The sequence below is a fragment of the Bufo bufo genome, chromosome 5 (genome assembly GCF_905171765.1).
Source record: "Bufo bufo chromosome 5, aBufBuf1.1, whole genome shotgun sequence".
Classification (NCBI taxonomy): domain Eukaryota; kingdom Metazoa; phylum Chordata; class Amphibia; order Anura; family Bufonidae; genus Bufo; species Bufo bufo.
This window is the reverse complement of record NC_053393.1, coordinates 228,003,512-228,022,115: the sequence shown is the minus strand read 5'-3', so window position 1 is coordinate 228,022,115 and position 18,604 is coordinate 228,003,512. Positions and strand designations below refer to the sequence as shown.

The following is an 18,604-nucleotide window of genomic DNA, read 5'->3' as shown; positions in this document are numbered from 1 at the left end:
ATCAGCAGGAGTCCAAGTCCAGGCATCCCCGACAATTGGCTGTTTCAGAGAGCCGCTGCGCATACCGAAGCTCTGGGGAGAAATGCAGGCTCCTGGCAGCTTTCATAGGATAGCGCCGTACATCATACAGTGGCAGTGCTTGGTACTGCAGCTCAGCTTCATTGACTTGAATGGGGCTGAGCGGAAAAGAGGCCACTTGACTGATGTACAGTGATGTCACTGGCCTAGGAAGAGGTTGCGGTGCTAAAGGCCTCTTCTAACAGCTGATTGGCAGGGGGTCCGGGTGTTGCACCCACGCAGATCTCGGTGCAGATAACCCCTTTAAGAATTTTGCCTCCATTTTTATGTTGATTGTTTTGAACTTGCTCTTCAGTAAAGAGTTAATGTTAACCTTCATCACCTCTATCCTCCTCTGGTGTCCTGTCCTTAAACCGCACTCTGACACCAAAGGCACCATACCTTCCGGTCAGAGGGCCACAACCTGAGTGTGCCCCAGGGGAGAACTACACCTATCACCCTGAAGCACTCTCTTCACTATAACCACCGTGAGCAATGGGACATTTATCACCCGTGTCGCCACTGCAACTCCCATCCTCCCCTCCAGGTGTGTCACACACAAGCTCTGGGTACCGCCCCCAGCAGCATTAACATGCATGTAGATGTCACTTCAGGAGAGGGGAACCCAGCACTTGACCTGCAGTGCACCTGACAGATGAGTCTTTTTTTCTCTTTGGCGCCATACCTAGCCCCTTTGACCATAGATTTTTGGTCTGGGTGAACCCCTTTTAATAAGTGCGCCACAGACATAGCAGTAATCCCTTATTAATTTGAAGAAAGTTTACCAGCTGTACACTAGGTGGCGCTAGCTATTCATAAAACGAGTAACATTAGCCGCCATCTTGGTACACCTCACAGTAAACACTGCTCTACATACAGCTCAATGCACGCATATTACCATACACATAGTAATTAGGAGCAGCTCCTGGCCCCACTATACATGTGACAAATCACATGACCATCGCATCACCAAAGGTCCTGTAGCCCCTCCTCCCTACACTGATCCCACGGTCGTGACGTCATCGAAGGTCCTTCAGCCCACTAGAATGTAACATTGATACCTTCACAGCGGCTGGTCTAAACTCCACGCTTTTTATCTCCCTCTCCAGACTACTGACACTGCTGAGCAGCCATCCTAGATCCGACCTTTCTGCTCGACAAACAGCCTGCCTATGCAGCGCGCCAGCTTCCGTCCCACGTGACCTAAGGATGTCACGTGATGTGACGTCGGCACCCGGCAGGTCCTTACAGTGCAACCCTTTTACTGCAGTGGCAGAGTGTGGGCTCGCAGCGACCACATGTCTTGGGTGCAGGCGGCCGCGGAGCTCCAGTCTCAGGGAGAAGGCGAGGTGTTCGATGAGGAAGCTGATGAAATGAGACTTCTGCAAAATGACTGGAAGAAATCCATGGAGAAGAGGCTAAAGGTGAGTGACCTGAGTCACAGTGACGCGGGTGGAATCAGCATTGAGCCCCCACTGTGGATGATGCTGATATACTGTACAACGCTGCAGAATATGTGGGCACTATAAGCAATGAGAACTAGGCTGATGATCTGCCTGGGAGGCGCTATCAGATGTTAGGGGAGGAATAGCGCTGACTGTAGTGTTATTCTTCCCATGAAAGGTGGTCGTAACCATGGTGACAAGCTGTGTATAATGCAAGGAGCCGGACCCCCACTAGTCTGATATTGATGACCTATCCTCCAGGTAGGTTACCAACAATTATACCAGTGCACAACCCCGTTAATGGAAAAATCATAGGTGTACAAAAAAAAAAAAGAAAGAATGGGTTAATGCGACATTGTCACAGACAAATGTACCATATTTTATGTCCCGCTATAAAGGTAAGTGTTACTTTGCAAACAGTTTCCTGGCATTTGGGACTCAAACATCTTGACTGTGAAACAAGCTGTAGATGACATTACACAGGGATGCTCAACCTGCGGCCCTCCAGCTGTTGTAAAACTACAACTCCCACAATGCCCTGCTGTAGGCTGTCCGAGAATGCTGGGAGTTGTAGTTTTGCAACAGCTGGAGGGCCGCAGGTTGAGCATGCCTGACGTTACAGATAACTAGAATTAGCTGGGCCTCCGGTGACTTTGGTCATGCAAAAACTGTGGGGGAGATTTATCAAACTGGTGTAAACTGGCCCATAGCAACCAATCGGATTCCTCCTTTTCAAACAGTCAAAGGAAACCCGCGCTGCCTTATTGAATAGAACAGGGTGTAGTGTTAAATGCATTGAATCACACTCAGAAGAGCGTGTCGCTGCTGGTCTATAACGGGGAGTAAATTGACTAAACCCTAAACAAAATGGATCAAAGAAACCGACGTGATGGATAGACCGCGCTGACTATACAGTGTCAAATGATAGATGTCATAATATGTAGCACATTAAATGATGTCCCCTACTATGTCCACCATTATTGATTAAAATAATGTCCGTCCAAATTCATCAACCTGATGGGTGATCAACTTACATAGATAATTTGCAAGAGATAGTCACTTGCCTGTAGCGGGCTGACTTGCGGAGTCCTTCCTGATCTTCCTGGTACTCGTACTGGAGGATAACTGTGATAGCTCTATCTTCAGGTTTCCTCTACAAGCGTGCGCGGTCCCGGCCGGTGACTCGTGCGCGCGAGGGAAACCCTGGCTGGTGATCCACGAGGACGTTACTTCCGTGTGATCCTCCTTTTGTTTTGGACAGCTCCTTAGGAAAATGAAAGGAGGAATCTGATTGGTTGCTATGGGCAACTAAGCCAGTTCTACTTTACACCAGTTTGATAAATGACCCCCTGAGTGCACTTTGCGACCTGTTGTTGCATGAAGTCCCTTGACTATTTTACTGCGTGATTTAGGATCTGCATCACCCAATAGATACTCTACAAACAAAAAAAATTGATAGTCGCAAATAAGTCAGTCAAACGAGACTTGCAGTGAATTCTTAGGGCTCATGCACACAGCCATAGCCATTTTTGCGGTCTGCAGATCTGCAAAACACTGATACCAGCTGTGTGAGTTCCGCATTTTGTGGAACAGTACGTCCCGTCGTCGGGTAGAATTGTCTATTCTTATAAAAAAAAAAATGGATAAAAAAAAAAAGGACATGTTTTATATATATTTTTTTATTATTGGGGGGCCGCTAAACGGACATGCGGATGTCCACATCTTTTGCGGTCCCATTGAAATGAATGGGTCTGCATCAGATCCACAAAAAATGCTGATGCGGACCAAAACCATTGTCGTGTGCATGAGCCCTTAAAGGGTTTGTCTCATCACAGACAATGGGGGCATCTCGCTAGGATGCACACCTAGACCCGCCCCTATGTTGGGAACGGAGCCCCTCAAGGTGGTGGCTGGAGGACTCTGGTCTGACCACCACCAAGCGCACTCCCCATAGAAGTGAATGGGAGCGCACCGCGCTGGGCCCGACTCTCGGCTATTTCAGCTGCCCCATAGAAAATGAATGGAGGGCGGCTGCGCAGTGCGCTCTCCACCGCTTTCAGGGCTTCATTCTCGATATAGGTGTGACCCGCCCCTATAAGACAGTGAGGGCGTATATCCTAGCGATATGCCCCCATTGTCGGAGATGGGAATGCCCCCTTAAGCTGGAGAAGCTTTTTGCTATTGCCATGGTCATGTGCAGTAATGTGACCCCATTCACAAATATTACTTGGAATATCTGAATGCAGCTTTCCAATCTTCATATCCTGCAAGTAAAGTCTCTGTGGTGGAAAACCTCAAGCTTTGACGGGATGCGTTGTGATCTGTGTGTTTCCTTACAGGAGGGCTATGTTGACGGGGTGGAAGCTGGGAAGCAAAATTCTCTGCAGACTGGATTCAATTTAGGATATAAACTGGGAGTGACCCTTCTAATGCCCTGTGGAGAGCTCAGAGGAACATTAAGGTTTGTCTTCATTCACACATTGTTTTGGTTACTGCCTTCAATGATAAATGTATGATTTGGGGGGTTTTTTTGTATTTATTTTTTTTACTTTTGGACCATAAAACATCTTAGTGTTTTTCAGATCGCTTAACTATATTGGGGATAGAGCTCCAAAATAATAAAAAGAAAACAAAAAACTTTATTGAAATCACTGATTTAAAATGTCAGTTTGAAATGGCTGTCTGCCTCTTTCATATCAAACAATCGGGGAGCCACACATTCACCAAACACTTTGACCCCCTTATTACATAGAAACATAGAAACATAGAATGTGTCGGCAGATAAGAACCATTTGGCCCATCTAGTCTGCCCATTATATCTGAATCCTATGAATAGTCCCTGGCCCTATCTTATATGAAGGATAGCCTTATGCCTATCCCATGCATGCTTAAACCCCTTCACTGTATTTGCAACTACCACTTCTGCAGGAAGGCTATTCCATGCATCCACTACTCTCTCAGTAAAGTAATACTTCCTTATATTACTTTTAAACCTTTGCCCCTCTAATTTAAAACTGTGTCCTCTTGTGGTAGTTTTTCTTCTTTTAAATATGCTCTCCTCCTTTACCGAGTTGATTCCCTTTATGTATTTAAAAGTTTCTATCATATCCCCTCTGTCTCTTCTTTCTTCCAAGCTATACATATTAAGGTCCTTTAACCTTTCCTGGTAAGTTTTATCCTGCAATCCATGTACTAGTTTAGTAGCTCTTCTCTGAACTCTCTCTAGAGTATCAATATCCTTCTGGAGATATGGTCTCCAGTACTGCGCACAATACTCCAAGTGAGGTCTCACCGGTGTTCTGTACAGCGGCATAAGCACTTCACTCTTTCTACTGCTTATACCTCTCCCTATACATCCAAGCATTCTGCTGGCATTTCGTGCTGCTCTATTACATTGTCTTCCCACCTTTAAGTCTTCTGAAATAATTACTCCTAAATCCCTTTCCTCAGATACTGAGTTCAGGACTGTGTCAAATATTCTATATTCTGCCCTTGGGTTTTTACGCCCCAGGTGCATTATCTTGCACTTATCCACGTTAAATTTCAGTTGCAGAGTTCTGACCATTCTTCTAGTTTTCGTAAATCCTTTTCCATTTGGCGTTTCCCTCCAGGAACATCAACCCTGTTACATATCTTTGTGTCATCAGCAAAAAGACAAACCTTACCATCGAGGCCTTTTGCAATATCACTTATGAAGATATTAAACAAAAATGGTCCCAGTACAGATCCCTGTGGAACCCCACTGGTAACATGACCTTGTTTTGAATGTTCTCCATTGACTACCACCCTCTGCTGTCTGTCACTCAGCCACTGCCTAATCCACTCAACAATATGGGAGTCCATGCTCAATGACTGCAGTTTATTGATAAGTCTTCTATGTGGGACAGTGTCAAAAGCCTTACTAAAATCTAGATATGCGATGTCTACTGCACCTCCACCGTCTATTATTTTAGTCACCCAGTCAAAAAAATCTAAGATTTGTTTGACATGATCTTCCTGAAGTAAACCCATGTTGTTTTTCATCTTGCAATCCATGGGATTTTAGATGTTCCACAATCCTATCCTTTAATAGGGTTTCCATTAATTTGCCTACTATTGATGTCAGACTCACAGGTCTATAGTTGCTCGATTCCTCCCTACTACCTTTCTTGTGAATGGGCACGACATTTGCCAATTTCCAATCTTCCGGGACGACTCCTGTTACTAATGATTGTTAAATAAATCTGTTAGCGGTTTTGCCAGCTCACCACTAAGCTCTTTTAATAATTTTGGGTGTATCTCATCAGGCCCCTGTGACTTATTTGTCTTCACCTTATTCCTTTTGGGTAAAGGTTGGTGGTTTAAGTTTTTATAGTTCCCACTAGAGTGAAGGCCCAGGGATATTCGGCACACCAGACCTGTATACAGCCACACAATCGCTTGCCCGCTACAGATCACCTGAGCTTACTTTATGCTCCCTTAATTCAATGGCATCTGAAGATGGCTATCAAATTGGTGTGTGCCCTACATCTATTTCCTGTTCACATGGCCGTCCCTACAAACAGGCTACATCTGTGACTAGTTTCTAAACCTCGGCTTTGAGAAAGATCAGTACATCTAAGGAGCAGAGGCCTAGGAGAATGCAGGCTTTAAAGGGATTCTGTCAGCTCTTTTTACCCTATAGAGATGCGGACATGCACGGCTAGATCGCTGCTAGCATGTCCGCAATATATTCCTGTCCCATATCTCTGTGTGGTTTTATTGAGTGCATAAAATTATTATATATATATATATATATATAATATAGCCACCCCCCCCCCCCCCCCCCTTCCTGTGAAGGAGCCCAGCACCGCCTGTTTCCACGAATCTCCTCCTTGCTCACAAATTCAGATCGCTGTAATCTCACGATGCGCAGTGCCGGCATAGGGGCCTTCCATGTGTAGACCTTTTCGCTATGAGTCAGAACAAAAAAGTGAAGAATTTTTTTCTCCCTGTCCCAGGAAGGGTTCCCCAGTGGAATTTTCCACTAGCTTATGCCTTCCCATGGATTCCCAGGGTTTTAAAAAAGATAAGGGAGGATCGAGCGAGGGTCATTCTAATAGCTCCATTTTGGCCCAAGAGACCATGGTTTACTTGGTTGAGGAAATTGTCAATGACGAATCTAAGGGTTCTACCAGCAGCCCACGACCTTCTTTCTCAAGGGGCCGGTGTTTCACCCTCAGGTAGACAGTCTTCATCTGATGGCCTGGAACTTGAAAGGCAGCTTTTAGCTAGAAGAGGTTTTTCCGATGAATTAATAAATACTGTCTTGAAAAGTAGGAAGAAAATCACCATTTCCATCTATGCTAAAGTCTAGAGAAATTTTTTGTCATATGCAGAGTTACACTTTTATGACCTCCCATGTCCATCTCCAGTTACTGAGATCTTGGAGTTTCTTCAGAAAGGGTTACAGTTAAGATTGTCCCCCAACACCTTAAAAGTTCAGGTTTCAGCACTATCTGCTCTTTTTAATAAACAGATTGCAGCAAATGCATGGGTCATACGATTTTTTTAAATCGGTCACTAAAACAGCTTTGAAATTGTCACCAAGAGTATCTCCTTGGGACTTGAATCTTGTTCTGAGTGCCCTTACTAAATGTCCCTTTGAACCAATTGAGCAAATCCCAATTAGGATGTTGTCTCTTAGTGGCTCTTACCTCAGCTCGTAGAATTAGTGAGCTGCAGACGATCTCTATTAATGCACCTTACACTTCCATTTTAGACGATAGGGTTGTTATTAGACCTGACCCTGCATTTGTTCCAAAAGTGGCCACTAGGTTTCATAGGTCTCAGGAGATTATCCTTCCATCTTTTTTTGAGAATCCAACCTCGGAGAAGGAAAAGGTTTTCCATTGTCTAGATGTTAGGAGATGTTTACTTCATTACTTATCTAAGACTAAAGATTGGAGGAAGTCCTCCTCGTTGTTTATTCTTTTTCAGGGAAAGAATAAGGGTCAGCAAGCATCTAAAAAAAAAACCTTGGCAAGATAGATTACTTCCGGAGTATCTCTGGCCTATTCATCTTCTGGAAACGAACCTCCAGAAGGCCTTCACGCTCATTCTACTAGGGCAATCTCTACCACTTGGGCGGAAAAAGCTGCGGTCTCTATCGAGGATATCTGTAAAGCAGCAGTTTGGTCTTCACCTTCTACCTTTTTCAATCACTATCGTCTGCAGTTGAATTCACCTTCTGATTTATCCTTTGGTTCTAAGGTGCTTTCAGCCATTATCCCACCCTAGGAGTTCATTGGTTTTCACTCTCGTGCTGTCGTGGGTGAGGGGAAAAATGAAAATTACTCTTACCGGTAATTGGATTTTCCTGAACCAACGACCGCACCCATATTTCCCTTCCCTTTTCTTGGTGATTGGGTGATTATTCATAGGTGTTACAAAAAATAAAATAAATATACACTGCTCAAAAAAATAAAGGGAACACTTAAACAACACAATGTAACTCCAAGTCAATCACACTTCTGTGAAATCAAACTGTCCACTTAGGAAGCAACACTGAGTGACAATCAATTTCACATGCTGTTGTGCAAATGGGATAGATAACAGGTGGAAATTATAGGCAATTAGCAAGACACCCCCAATAAAGGAGTGGTTCTGCAGGTGGTGACCACAGACCACTTCTCAGTTCCTATGCTTCCTGGCTGATGTTTTGGTCACTTTTGAATGCTGGCGGTGCTTTCACTCTAGTGGTAGCATGAGACGGAGTCTACAACCCACACAAGTGGCTCAGGTAGTGCAGCTTATCCAGGATGGCACATCAATGCGAGCTGTGGCAAGAAGGTTTGCTGTGTCTGTCAGCGTAGTGTCCAGAGCATAGAGGCGCTACCAGGAGACAGGCCAGTACATCAGGAGACGTGGAGGAGGCCGTAGGAGGGCAACAACCCAGCAGCAGGACCGCTACCTCCGCCTTTGTGCAAGGAGGAACAGGAGGAGCATTGCCAGAGCCCTGCAAAATGACCTCCAGCAGGCCACAAATGTGCATGTGTCTGCTCAAACGGTCAGAAACAGACTCCAGGAGGGTGATATGAGGGCCCGACGTCAACAGGTGGGGGTTGTGCTTACAGCCCAACACCGTGCAGGACGTTTGGCATTTGCCAGAGAACACCAAGATTGGCAAATTCGCCACTGGCGCCCTGTGCTCTTCACAGATGAAAGCAGGTTCACACTGAGCACATGTGACAGATGTGACAGAGTCTGGAGACGCCGTGGAGAACGTTCTGCTGCCTCCAACATCCTCCAGCATGACCGGTTTGGCATTGGGTCAGTAATGGTTTGGGGCTGCATTTCTTTGGAGGGCCGCACAGCCCTCCATGTGCTCGCCAGAGGTAGCCTGACTGCCATTAGGTACCGAGATGAGATCCTCAGACCCCTTGTGAGACCGTATGCTGGTGCGGTTGGCCCTGGGTTCCTCCTAATGCAAGACAATGCTAGACCTCATGTGGCTGGAGTGTGTCAGCAGTTCCTGCAAGACGTAGGCATTGATGCTATGGACTGGCCCGCCCTTTCCCCAGACCTGAATCCAATTGAGCACATCTGGGACATCATGTCTCGCTCTATCCACCAACGTCACGTTGCACCACAGACTGTCCAGGAGTTGGCAGATGCTTTAGTCCAGGTCTGGGAGGAGATCCCTCAGGAGACCGTCCGCCACCTCATCAGGAGCATGCACAGGCGTTGTAGGGAGGTCCTACAGGCACATGGAGGCCACACACACTACTGAGCCTCATTTTGACTTGTTTTAAGGACATTAAATCAAAGTTGGATCAGCCTGTAGTGTGTTTTTCCACTTTAATTTTGAGTGGGACTCCAAATCCAGACCTCCATGGGTTGAAAAATTTGATTTACATTTAATTTTTGTGTGATTTTTTTTTTTTTTTGTTGTCAGCACATTCAACTATATAAAGAACAAAGTATTTCAGAAAAATATTTAATTAATTCAGATCTAGGATGTGTTATTTTTGTGTTCCCTTTATTTTTTTGAGCAGTGTATTTATATATATATATATATATATATATATATATATATATATATATATATATATATATATATATATATATATATATGATACTAAACCTATGGGGCGGAGTTCCTCAAATCCTTGGAAAAATCATACTGAAGTTGGAGGGGAGTCTCCGCCTTTTTGTACTTCAGGTTTGCTGTCTTTGGGGGTGGATCCTCTCTCTCGTGGTGCTGTCGTGGGTTCAGGAAAATCAGATTACCGATGAGAGTAATTTTCATTTTCCTGTAACACATCAAGGGTTAACAGTCAAATAAAGCTCATTATTTATTACCCTGATACTGCAGTTTACAGAAACACCCCATATGTGGTCGTAAACTGCTGTATGGGAACACGGCAGGGCGCACAATTTTTGAAAGCAAAACAATCATGTTTTTATGTCTCCATTTTCAGAAAGCCAAATCTTTATTATTTTTTGGGCGATTGTCTTAGTTAGGCTACATGCGCACGAACGTTGTTTGTTTCCCTTCCGTTTTTTTTGTGGATAGGATGTGGACCTAATCATTTCAATGGGTCCGCAAAAAATGCAGACAGCACACCGTACTGTATATCCAGAAAACCATGCACCTGTTTTTAGTTAAAGAAAAAAAAGTATTATATATTCACATGTAGTTTGTTAATATGTGATAAATACATTTGATTGGCGTGTCCCTTTAAAATTAAATAGGACCCTTTAGAAGCATGATGGATACAATAAATGCTACATTGCTAAAACTTTGTTTCCTCTGTAATGGTAGTGCTTTTGCTTTTCCCTAGTGCTCTCATCACATGGTGTAACATCCATGACTCTGGTCCTTCAGCATATACACAGCTTGGTGACCTCTTAACTTCAGTGGTCCAGTGTGAAGACAACATTGTGAAGAGCTTGTCATCTATTCATCAGATTTCTCATCCATCAGACTTATCCAGCACATTGGAGGATATGAATTTCACAAGCAAGGAGTCCATAGAGGGATCATGTAATGCTAGGCAGGATTGTTGCCTCCACAAGGAGCCCCTTCCTACTACATTGCTCGGCTGTAGGACTACACAACAATTAAGTAACGTAATAAAACATGAACTTGGTGGAATTCTCAGAGACACCATTGCTGTAGCTCAACAAAATAATTTGTCTGCAGATCTTCTTTCTTATTTGCAGACGCTGGAAAGTAAGTTTTCATTGTTTTAATGGGGCTGGTTGTTAGTGATTGAGATACTGCTCATCTAAAGTGTCTGAACTGAATTCTCCCAATATTTATAATAGTGGAGTAAAAAAGTTGCAAATTATGGTGTACAGCATATGTGTGTAATTTTTTGCTTTTCTAAAGTGTCATGAAAAAGATGCGGATCTTAGTGCGGCTCACCGGATTTACCATAATTTATGCCAGAAGCTGGCATAAGTTATAGATGAAGCCTATGCCAGCCCCCTGGCTGTCGTAAACTTCAGTTTCTGGCACACGGACTCTGAGATGCGCTAGATTTATTAATGGCCTGTTGTTAAAATCTTGTTTTTATGTTAAACATATTTTTAAGAACATTGGGTGATCACTTCTAATTTTCCATATGACAATTATTATTTTTTTTTTACAAAAATCCTGCAGTTTCCACGCTGACTAAGGCTACTTTCACACTAGCGTTCGGGGTTCCGCTTGTGAGTTCCGTTTTAAGGCTCTCACAAGCGGCCCCGAACGGATCCGTCCAGCCCCAATGCATTCTGAGTGGATGCGGATCCGCTCAGAATGCCTCAGTCTGGCTCCGCTTGGCCTCCGTTCCGCTCAGCCGGCGGACACCTGAACACAGCTTGCAGCGTTCGGGTGTCCGCCTGGCCGTGCGGAGCCAAACGGATCCGTCCAGACTTTGTTGACACAATATGGTGCCATTTCAAACGAATCCGTCCCCCATTGACTTTCAATGTAAAGTCTGGACGGATCCGTCTGACTAACTTTCACACTTAGAATTTTTTCTGAACTATAATGCAGACGGATCCGTTCTGAATGCATCCCAAGGTTTGCATTATAGGAGCGGATCCGTCTGTGCAGACACCAGACGGATCCGCTCTGAACGAAAGTGTGAAAGTAGCCTTAGCCTAATGATAGACTGACACTTCCTGTTCTGTAGAGGATCTTCAGGATTACAATGACAGATAACACCTATATGTAGATAACATAGGTGATGGTCACAACTTATCTACTCCCCTTCTCTGTACAGTGACCTCTACATAAAGCAATGTCTAAAAAATTGTTGCATAGAATTCAATAGGTCCCCGTCCAGTCTATTATGTCTATGGCCTGTGCGGCTACTGTACACCATAATTCTGCGCAAAAATAATTGAATAAAAATCAACAAATTTAAATTAAAACCAGATTACAAACAAGTAAATAGGTTTCGCTGTCTGATTTTGCATTCCTTTTAATTACATCCTGGAAGAAGAAAAGGGGGCATTCCTAAATCAATGCCAAGTGAGGTCAGGAAATATCAGGCTCTTCTCATGCAACCAAACATCCGAGTTCCAGCAGGGATAGCCCTATCACGAACGATCCTTCTGCTGAGGTTAGAATTTTGTGCACATAGTGAAGATCCACCAGGAAAATAATCTTTAATTATACTCACAAAAGGAGATGAATTAAAAAGCTTTAAACAAACATCCAAGCTCATGGATCCGCCCAAGCTTGGATGTTTGTTTAAAAATTCTAACCTCCGCAGAAGGATCGTTTGTGATAGGGCTATCTCTGCTGGAACTCGGATGTTTGGTTGCATGAGAAGAGCCTGATATTTCCTGACCTCACTTGGCAGTTACTATCTGTATTTGGCTGCGCGATAACCTTCATGAAATAAATACTGTTGAATGTGAACTGTGCCCACCTTACACCGAGATCAGCAGTGCCGAAAAGAAACCATCTCAACGTAAAAGAGAACTTTATTTTTATTCCTAAATCAATGGATGATTTGAGTGATGCATTTTGCATGAAAGCTCTGACTGCCGCTGGGGTGAATTTCCTAACGACAAGTGGGTGTGGCTTAGTGGTGAAGGGGCATGGCCTAAGAAGCAACAGCATGCCAAAGTAAGCCAAGTAATAGGTGGTAATGGCATAAACTTAGATTAGATAGTCTGAAGGTGTACCAGATTTATCATCCAGCATCAGCCACTTTGATAAATCTTGGGTATTTTAAGGCCCCATACATATTAGTTTATTGTTGCTTTTCTTGCTGGGTTCGGCAGTCTAATATATATATATAGGCACCCTACTCATCAACATTTTAGGGGAGAATTGGATTGGTCGAAGTGAATATTTCCATTATACCCCATGACCGCACCAGTGGGAGACCAGACCGGAAACAGGACCCTCCTAGGTACCTTCTCTTCAGTTTCCTGTCCATATGGCAGGGAAACAGTGCCTCCAGGATCTGATTCGGGGGCTTCCTCCCCACAAATACCTATGGGCTGGATATTACCAGATAGGCATAGGTTCCCACTAGGAGCCACCGTGTAGTATGGAATTCTCCACTTGTCCTGTGGAGTGCCTTAAAAATGTATCGAACTCTTCTACATTTTTTCACGTTACACCCACAAACAAATGTATTTTATGTGATAGACCAATACAAAGTAGCAAGTATGTGTAAAGTGAAAAGAAAATGATACATGGTTTTCAAAATGTTTAATAAATAAAAATCTGGAAAGTCTTTTTCAACCTCCTACCAGGATTGCCCTGTATTTAGTTCCATCCATCTTCCCGTCAACTCTGACCAGCTTCCCTGTCCCTGCTGAAGAAAAGCATCCCCACAGCATGTTGCTGCCACCAGCATGTATCACTTTGGGGATTGTGTGTTCATTGTGATGTGCAGTGTAGGGTTGTCACGATGCCAAAATTTTGATTCGATTTCGATACCATAAAAAGTATTGCGATACTTGATACCATTCGATATCACATAAAATAAAACACCAAAAAAGGCGCGTGCATTTCGCATTTTATGGAATGTCAGGCCCATAATTGAACAGTCCAATCCTATTTTTGGGGGGTACAAGGTGACTGAAAAATGGCGAATCACGCAGTTTTTATGAATTTTTTTTACGGCGTTCACCGCATAGGAGATATTTTTATTAATTTGGACTTTTTGGACGTGGCAATATGTAATATGTTTATTTATATATTTTATATGTAAAATTGGAAAAGGGGTGGTTTGCACTTAATATTTAATTTTAATTTTATTTTTTTACTTTTTATTTAATAACTATTTCCCCCTTTTAGGGGCTAGAACCTGGGATCTTTAAATCCCTTGTCCTATTCACCCTAATAGAGATCTACAGTGGCGGAAATAATTATTTGACCCCTCACTGATTTTGTAAGTTTGTCCAATGACAAAGAAATGAAAAGTCTCAGAACAGTATCATTTCAATGGTAGGTTTATTGTAACAGTGGCAGATAGCACATCAAAAGGAAAATCGAAAAAATAACTTTAAATAAAAGATAGCAACTGATTTGCATTTCATTGAGTGAAATAAGTATTTGAACCCCTACCAACCATTAAGAGTTCTGGCTCCCACAGAGGGGTTAGACACTTCTACTCAATTAGTCACCCTCATTAAGGACACCTGTCTTAACTAGTCACCTGTATAAAAGACACCTGTCCACAGAATCAATCAATCAAGCAGACTCCAAACTCTCCAACATGGGAAAGACCAAAGAGCTGTCCAAGGATGTCAGAGACAAAATTGTAGACCTGCACAAGGCTGGAATGGGCTACAAAACCATTAGCAAGAAGCTGGGAGAGAAGGTGACAACTGTTGGTGCGATTGTTCGAAAATGGAAGGAGCACAAAATGACCATCAATCGACCTCGCTCTGGGGCTCCACGCAAGATCTCACCTCGTGGGGTGTCAATGGTTCTGAGAAAGGTGAAAAAGCATCCTAGAACTACACGGGAGGAGTTAGTTAATGACCTCAAATTAGCAGGGACCACAGTCACCAAGAAAACCATTGGAAACACATTACACCGCAATGGATTAAAATCCTGCAGGGCTCGCAAGGTCCCCCTGCTCAGGAAGGCACATGTGCAGGCCCGTCTGAAGTTTGCCAATGAACACCTGAATGATTCAGAGAGTGACTGGGAGAAGGTGCTGTGGTCTGATGAGACCAAAATAGAGCTCTTTGGCATTAACTCAACTCGCTGTGTTTGGAGGAAAAAAAATGCTGCCTATGACCCCCAAAACACCGTCCCCACCGTCAAGCATGGGGGTGGAAACATTTTGCTTTGGGGGTGTTTTTCTGCTAAGGGCACAGGACAACTTATTCGCATAAACGGGAAAATGGACGGAGCCATGTATCGTGAAATCCTGAGCGACAACCTCCTTCCCTCTGCCAGGAAACTGAAAATGGGTCGTGGATGGGTGTTCCAGCACGACAATGACCCAAAACATACAGCAAAGGCAACAAAGGAGTGGCTCAAGAAGAAGCACATTAAGGTCATGGAGTGGCCTAGTCAGTCTCCGGACCTTAATCCAATCGAAAACCTATGGAGGGAGCTCAAGCTCAGAGTTGCACAGAGACAGCCTCGAAACCTTAGGGATTTAGAGATGATCTGCAAAGAGGAGTGGACCAACATTCCTCCTAAAATGTGCGCAAACTTGGTCATCAATTACAAGAAACGTTTGACCTCTGTGCTTGCAAACAAGGGTTTTTCCACCAAGTATTAAGTCTTTTTTTGTTAGAGGGTTCAAATACTTATTTCACTCAATGAAATGCAAATCAGTTGCTATCTTTTATTTAAAGTTATTTTTTCGATTTTCCTTTTGATGTGCTATCTGCCACTGTTACAATAAACCTACCATTGAAATGATACTGTTCTGAGACTTTTCATTTCTTTGTCATTGGACAAACTTACAAAATCAGTGAGGGGTCAAATAATTATTTCCGCCACTGTATTAGGGTGAGTAGGACTTCACACTCTCCCTGCTGCCCTGTGCTTTGTGCACACGGCAGTAGGGAGCTTACCATGGCAGCCAGGGCTTCAGTAGTGTCCTGGTTGCCATGGTAACTGATCGGACCCCCGTGATTACACTGCTGGGGCTCCGATCAGAACTGCAACTGCACCACCAATGAAGAGGGTGGAGGGGACCCTGTGGCCACTGCCACCAATGATTTAATACTGGGGGGGGCGCACTGCGCCACCAATGTTTTTAAAGGGAACCTGTCAGCACCAAAATGGATCATAAACCTCCAGCAGTGCCTTAAAGCTGTTAACATCCAACTTCTAATTATGTTCTTGTGTAAGATGTCTGAGGTGCATCGCTGTAAAACAACTTTTATTCCCCCGCAGGTTGTATGCAAATGAGGCTTCCTTGCTTAGAGTCTAGGTAAGCACGCCCCCTAACCCTCCCCTCTTTTGTTAGATTGACAGCCTGTAGCGCGGCCAGGATGGCACAAGTCTCACGCATGTGCAGTGCTCCGCAGAAACCCGGCTAACAGTGGCAGCCGGAGACGGGATCGCGCCTTACCAAGGAGCGCACCACACATGCACGAGACTTATGCGATCCCGGCCACACTGCAGGCTGTCTATATAACAAAAGAGGGGACGGTTGGGGGGCACGCTTTCCTTGACTCGAAGCAAGGAAGCTCACGCGAGATTTTATCTGTAGGGGCGTTTCTTAGGCGGAGCTGAGGAGCTTGACTCTGAGAAAATATGACTCTTCTCTGGTCAAGCATGTAAGATATGACTCTTTTCTTTTAATTAGCATAAAAGGAAAGCATTATAGGGCGATAAAATAGGACAGGTTAGTCCTGAGAAGATTATGGATCGATCGCTGGGAACTATCAGGGTAAACAAGCATTAAGGTACATTTGGTTTTATATGTCAGAACATGGTGACCGGTTCCCTTTAAAACTGGGGGAGGGGGGCGCACTGAGACACCAATTGAGATAACATTTATTGCAAATACAGGAGGCAGGTGCCGCCCCTGAAGGGTTAACTGCTGCAGATCGCAGCGCCCTGTCATAGAGGTTGGGTGCTGGCCATGTAATTCTGCCTCTGGCACCCGCCTCCTGTATTTGCATAAAACGTTAGTTATCTTCATTGGTGGCGCAGTGGTCACAGCCCCTCCTCCCCTCCTGTCATTGGTGGCAGCGGCACATTGGGGAGGGAGAGACTGCTTCCTTCTCCCATGTGCTGCTGAGGGAACATGGTGCGTGCCATGTTCTGTGATACTAGGCTGCTCAGTAGCGCATCCTAGTATCGGTAAAAGGCAAATCCTAGTATCGAATTGATACCGGTACAAAAGTATCAGTTGGATAATTCCATACTCAGTGCATCCCTAGTGCAGTGTTAGTTTTATGCCACACATAGCGTTTTGCATTTAGGCCAAAAAAAGTTCACCTTTGGTCTCATCTGACCAGAGCACCTTCTTCCACATGTTTGCGATGTGTCCCCTACATGGCTTGTGGCAATTTTGACAGTTTGGAACAGTTCCACTTATATTCTACAAAAACAAAAAACCTTGTTGGACTTAGGTTGCTCATCCCTCAGGTGGTGGGGGTTCAGGAAGAACTCAGGAGAAGGGTGGTGTGGTTGAGACATTATCTTCCCCAGACCAAAAGAACTTATACGCACAGACTTATGCATTTAATATAAAAAATGTAGTTTATTAGTCTCTCACAAATGACATTAAAATATCAGTAGTAGTAGTAGTAGTAGTAGTAGTAGCAGCAGCAGCATATATGTAAAAATAGTGGGTGCAGTTAGTCCCACACAATCTTCCAACTAACTCCTAGGATGGGGGGGGGGGGCGGCATTCTGGGGGTTCTATCCAGGAATCTTTCCCTTCGTAAATGTGGAACTTGTGGGTGTACCCGGAGCTACTCTCACAAAGTTTGTAAATCTTTATGCCATACCTTGCCCGTTTGCTAGGCAGGTACTGGCGAAATCTAATCCTCCCTTTGAAAAGTAATAGGGACTCATCTACACAGACATTTGTATCTGGGTTGTACACCTCAGCAAACGTGATGTTAAAGTGGTCAAGGACAGGCCTAACCTTGAACAGTCAGTCAAATGTCGGGTCGTTTGGGGGTGGGCATTGTCATTGTAGTGTAGGAATTTCCGAATTGACTCAAATCGCTTCCGGGTCATGGTGTTACTGTAAATTGGAGTCCGGTAGAAAATGTCTGAACTCCAATATTGTCTAACATTTGGCTTCTTTTACAAAACCCATATGCAGCACGAGTCCCCAAAACTCCATCATCTCTGCTGCACTTACTGGGGTCCAACCTAGGGGTCTAGCGTATGGCGATGTAGGGTTCTGAGCAATGAATTGTTAGGCGTATAAATTGGTTTGTGCCGCCATTAAATTTACAAAATCTTCAGAGAAGAGCTGTCCAGAGCTGCCCACAAAATCTGGAATTCGGGGCTGATAATAGTCATGGGGTGGGGTCCATATGGGCTCACTTTGGGCTCTGACTTAGCTGTTGCTCTGAGGTGCCTTCTAGAGGGTCCCTCAACAGCGGATGATGATGATGATGAGAGGGTAGAGGAAAGTGGCATCCTCTTCTCCCTCACTGGCAGACTTAGTATCGGAGGCAAGCATGGCATATGTCTGAGTATACTCGTTGGGACTAGGGATGAGCGAATTTCATATTTTGAAATTTATTGTTGGTTCATGTTGTGGTATTTACTGAATTGCATTATGGATTCCGTTACCACGGACCATAAACGCAATTCCATGATGGAATGCATAACGGAATGCCTTTAGAGGTGTGAAATATGTAAACCTTTATTTAGTGAAGGGTGTGTATGTTGTTTTCACACGTGAAGGGGCTTGTATTAATTTTTAAATATAGAGAAAAGGAGCAGAAAAAAAAGTTTAATGCGTGCAAAAATCTACACTAACTACAATTGAAATAAAAAAATATATATATATATATACATATACACTCACCTAAAGAATTATTAGGAACACCTATTCTATTTCTCATTAATGCAATTATCTAGTCAACCAATCACATGGCAGTTGCTTCAATGCATTTAAGGGGGGGGGGGGGGGTCCTGTGGTCAAGACAATCTCCTGAACTCCAAACTGAATGTCAGAATG

General features: G+C 44.0%; 1 protein-coding gene across 1 annotated transcript; it reads left to right on the top strand.

Annotated features, from left to right (window-relative positions):
• Nucleotides 1-1,096: 1,096 nt before the first annotated feature.
• Nucleotides 1,097-11,129, top strand: YAE1 (YAE1 maturation factor of ABCE1). Its single transcript, XM_040432259.1, has 3 exons — nt 1,097-1,481; nt 3,842-3,963; nt 10,307-11,129. The coding sequence occupies exons 1-3, from the start codon at nt 1,356-1,358 to the stop codon at nt 10,716-10,718; spliced, it is 660 nt and encodes a 219-aa protein (XP_040288193.1). The 5' UTR covers nt 1,097-1,355; the 3' UTR covers nt 10,719-11,129.
• The last annotated feature ends 7,475 nt before the right edge of the window (nt 11,130-18,604 follow it).

Bases quoted from the DNA above. Each gene is read 5' to 3' on its own strand.
- YAE1 (XM_040432259.1), top strand. From the start codon at position 1,356: ATGTCTTGGGTGCAGGCGGCCGCGGAGCTCCAGTCTCAGGGAGAAGGC. The intron at 1,482-3,841 runs GTGAGTGACCTG...GTTTCCTTACAG, and splicing joins CCATGGAGAAGAGGCTAAAG to GAGGGCTATGTTGACGGGGT. The intron at 3,964-10,306 runs GTTTGTCTTCAT...GCTTTTCCCTAG, and splicing joins GAGCTCAGAGGAACATTAAG to TGCTCTCATCACATGGTGTA.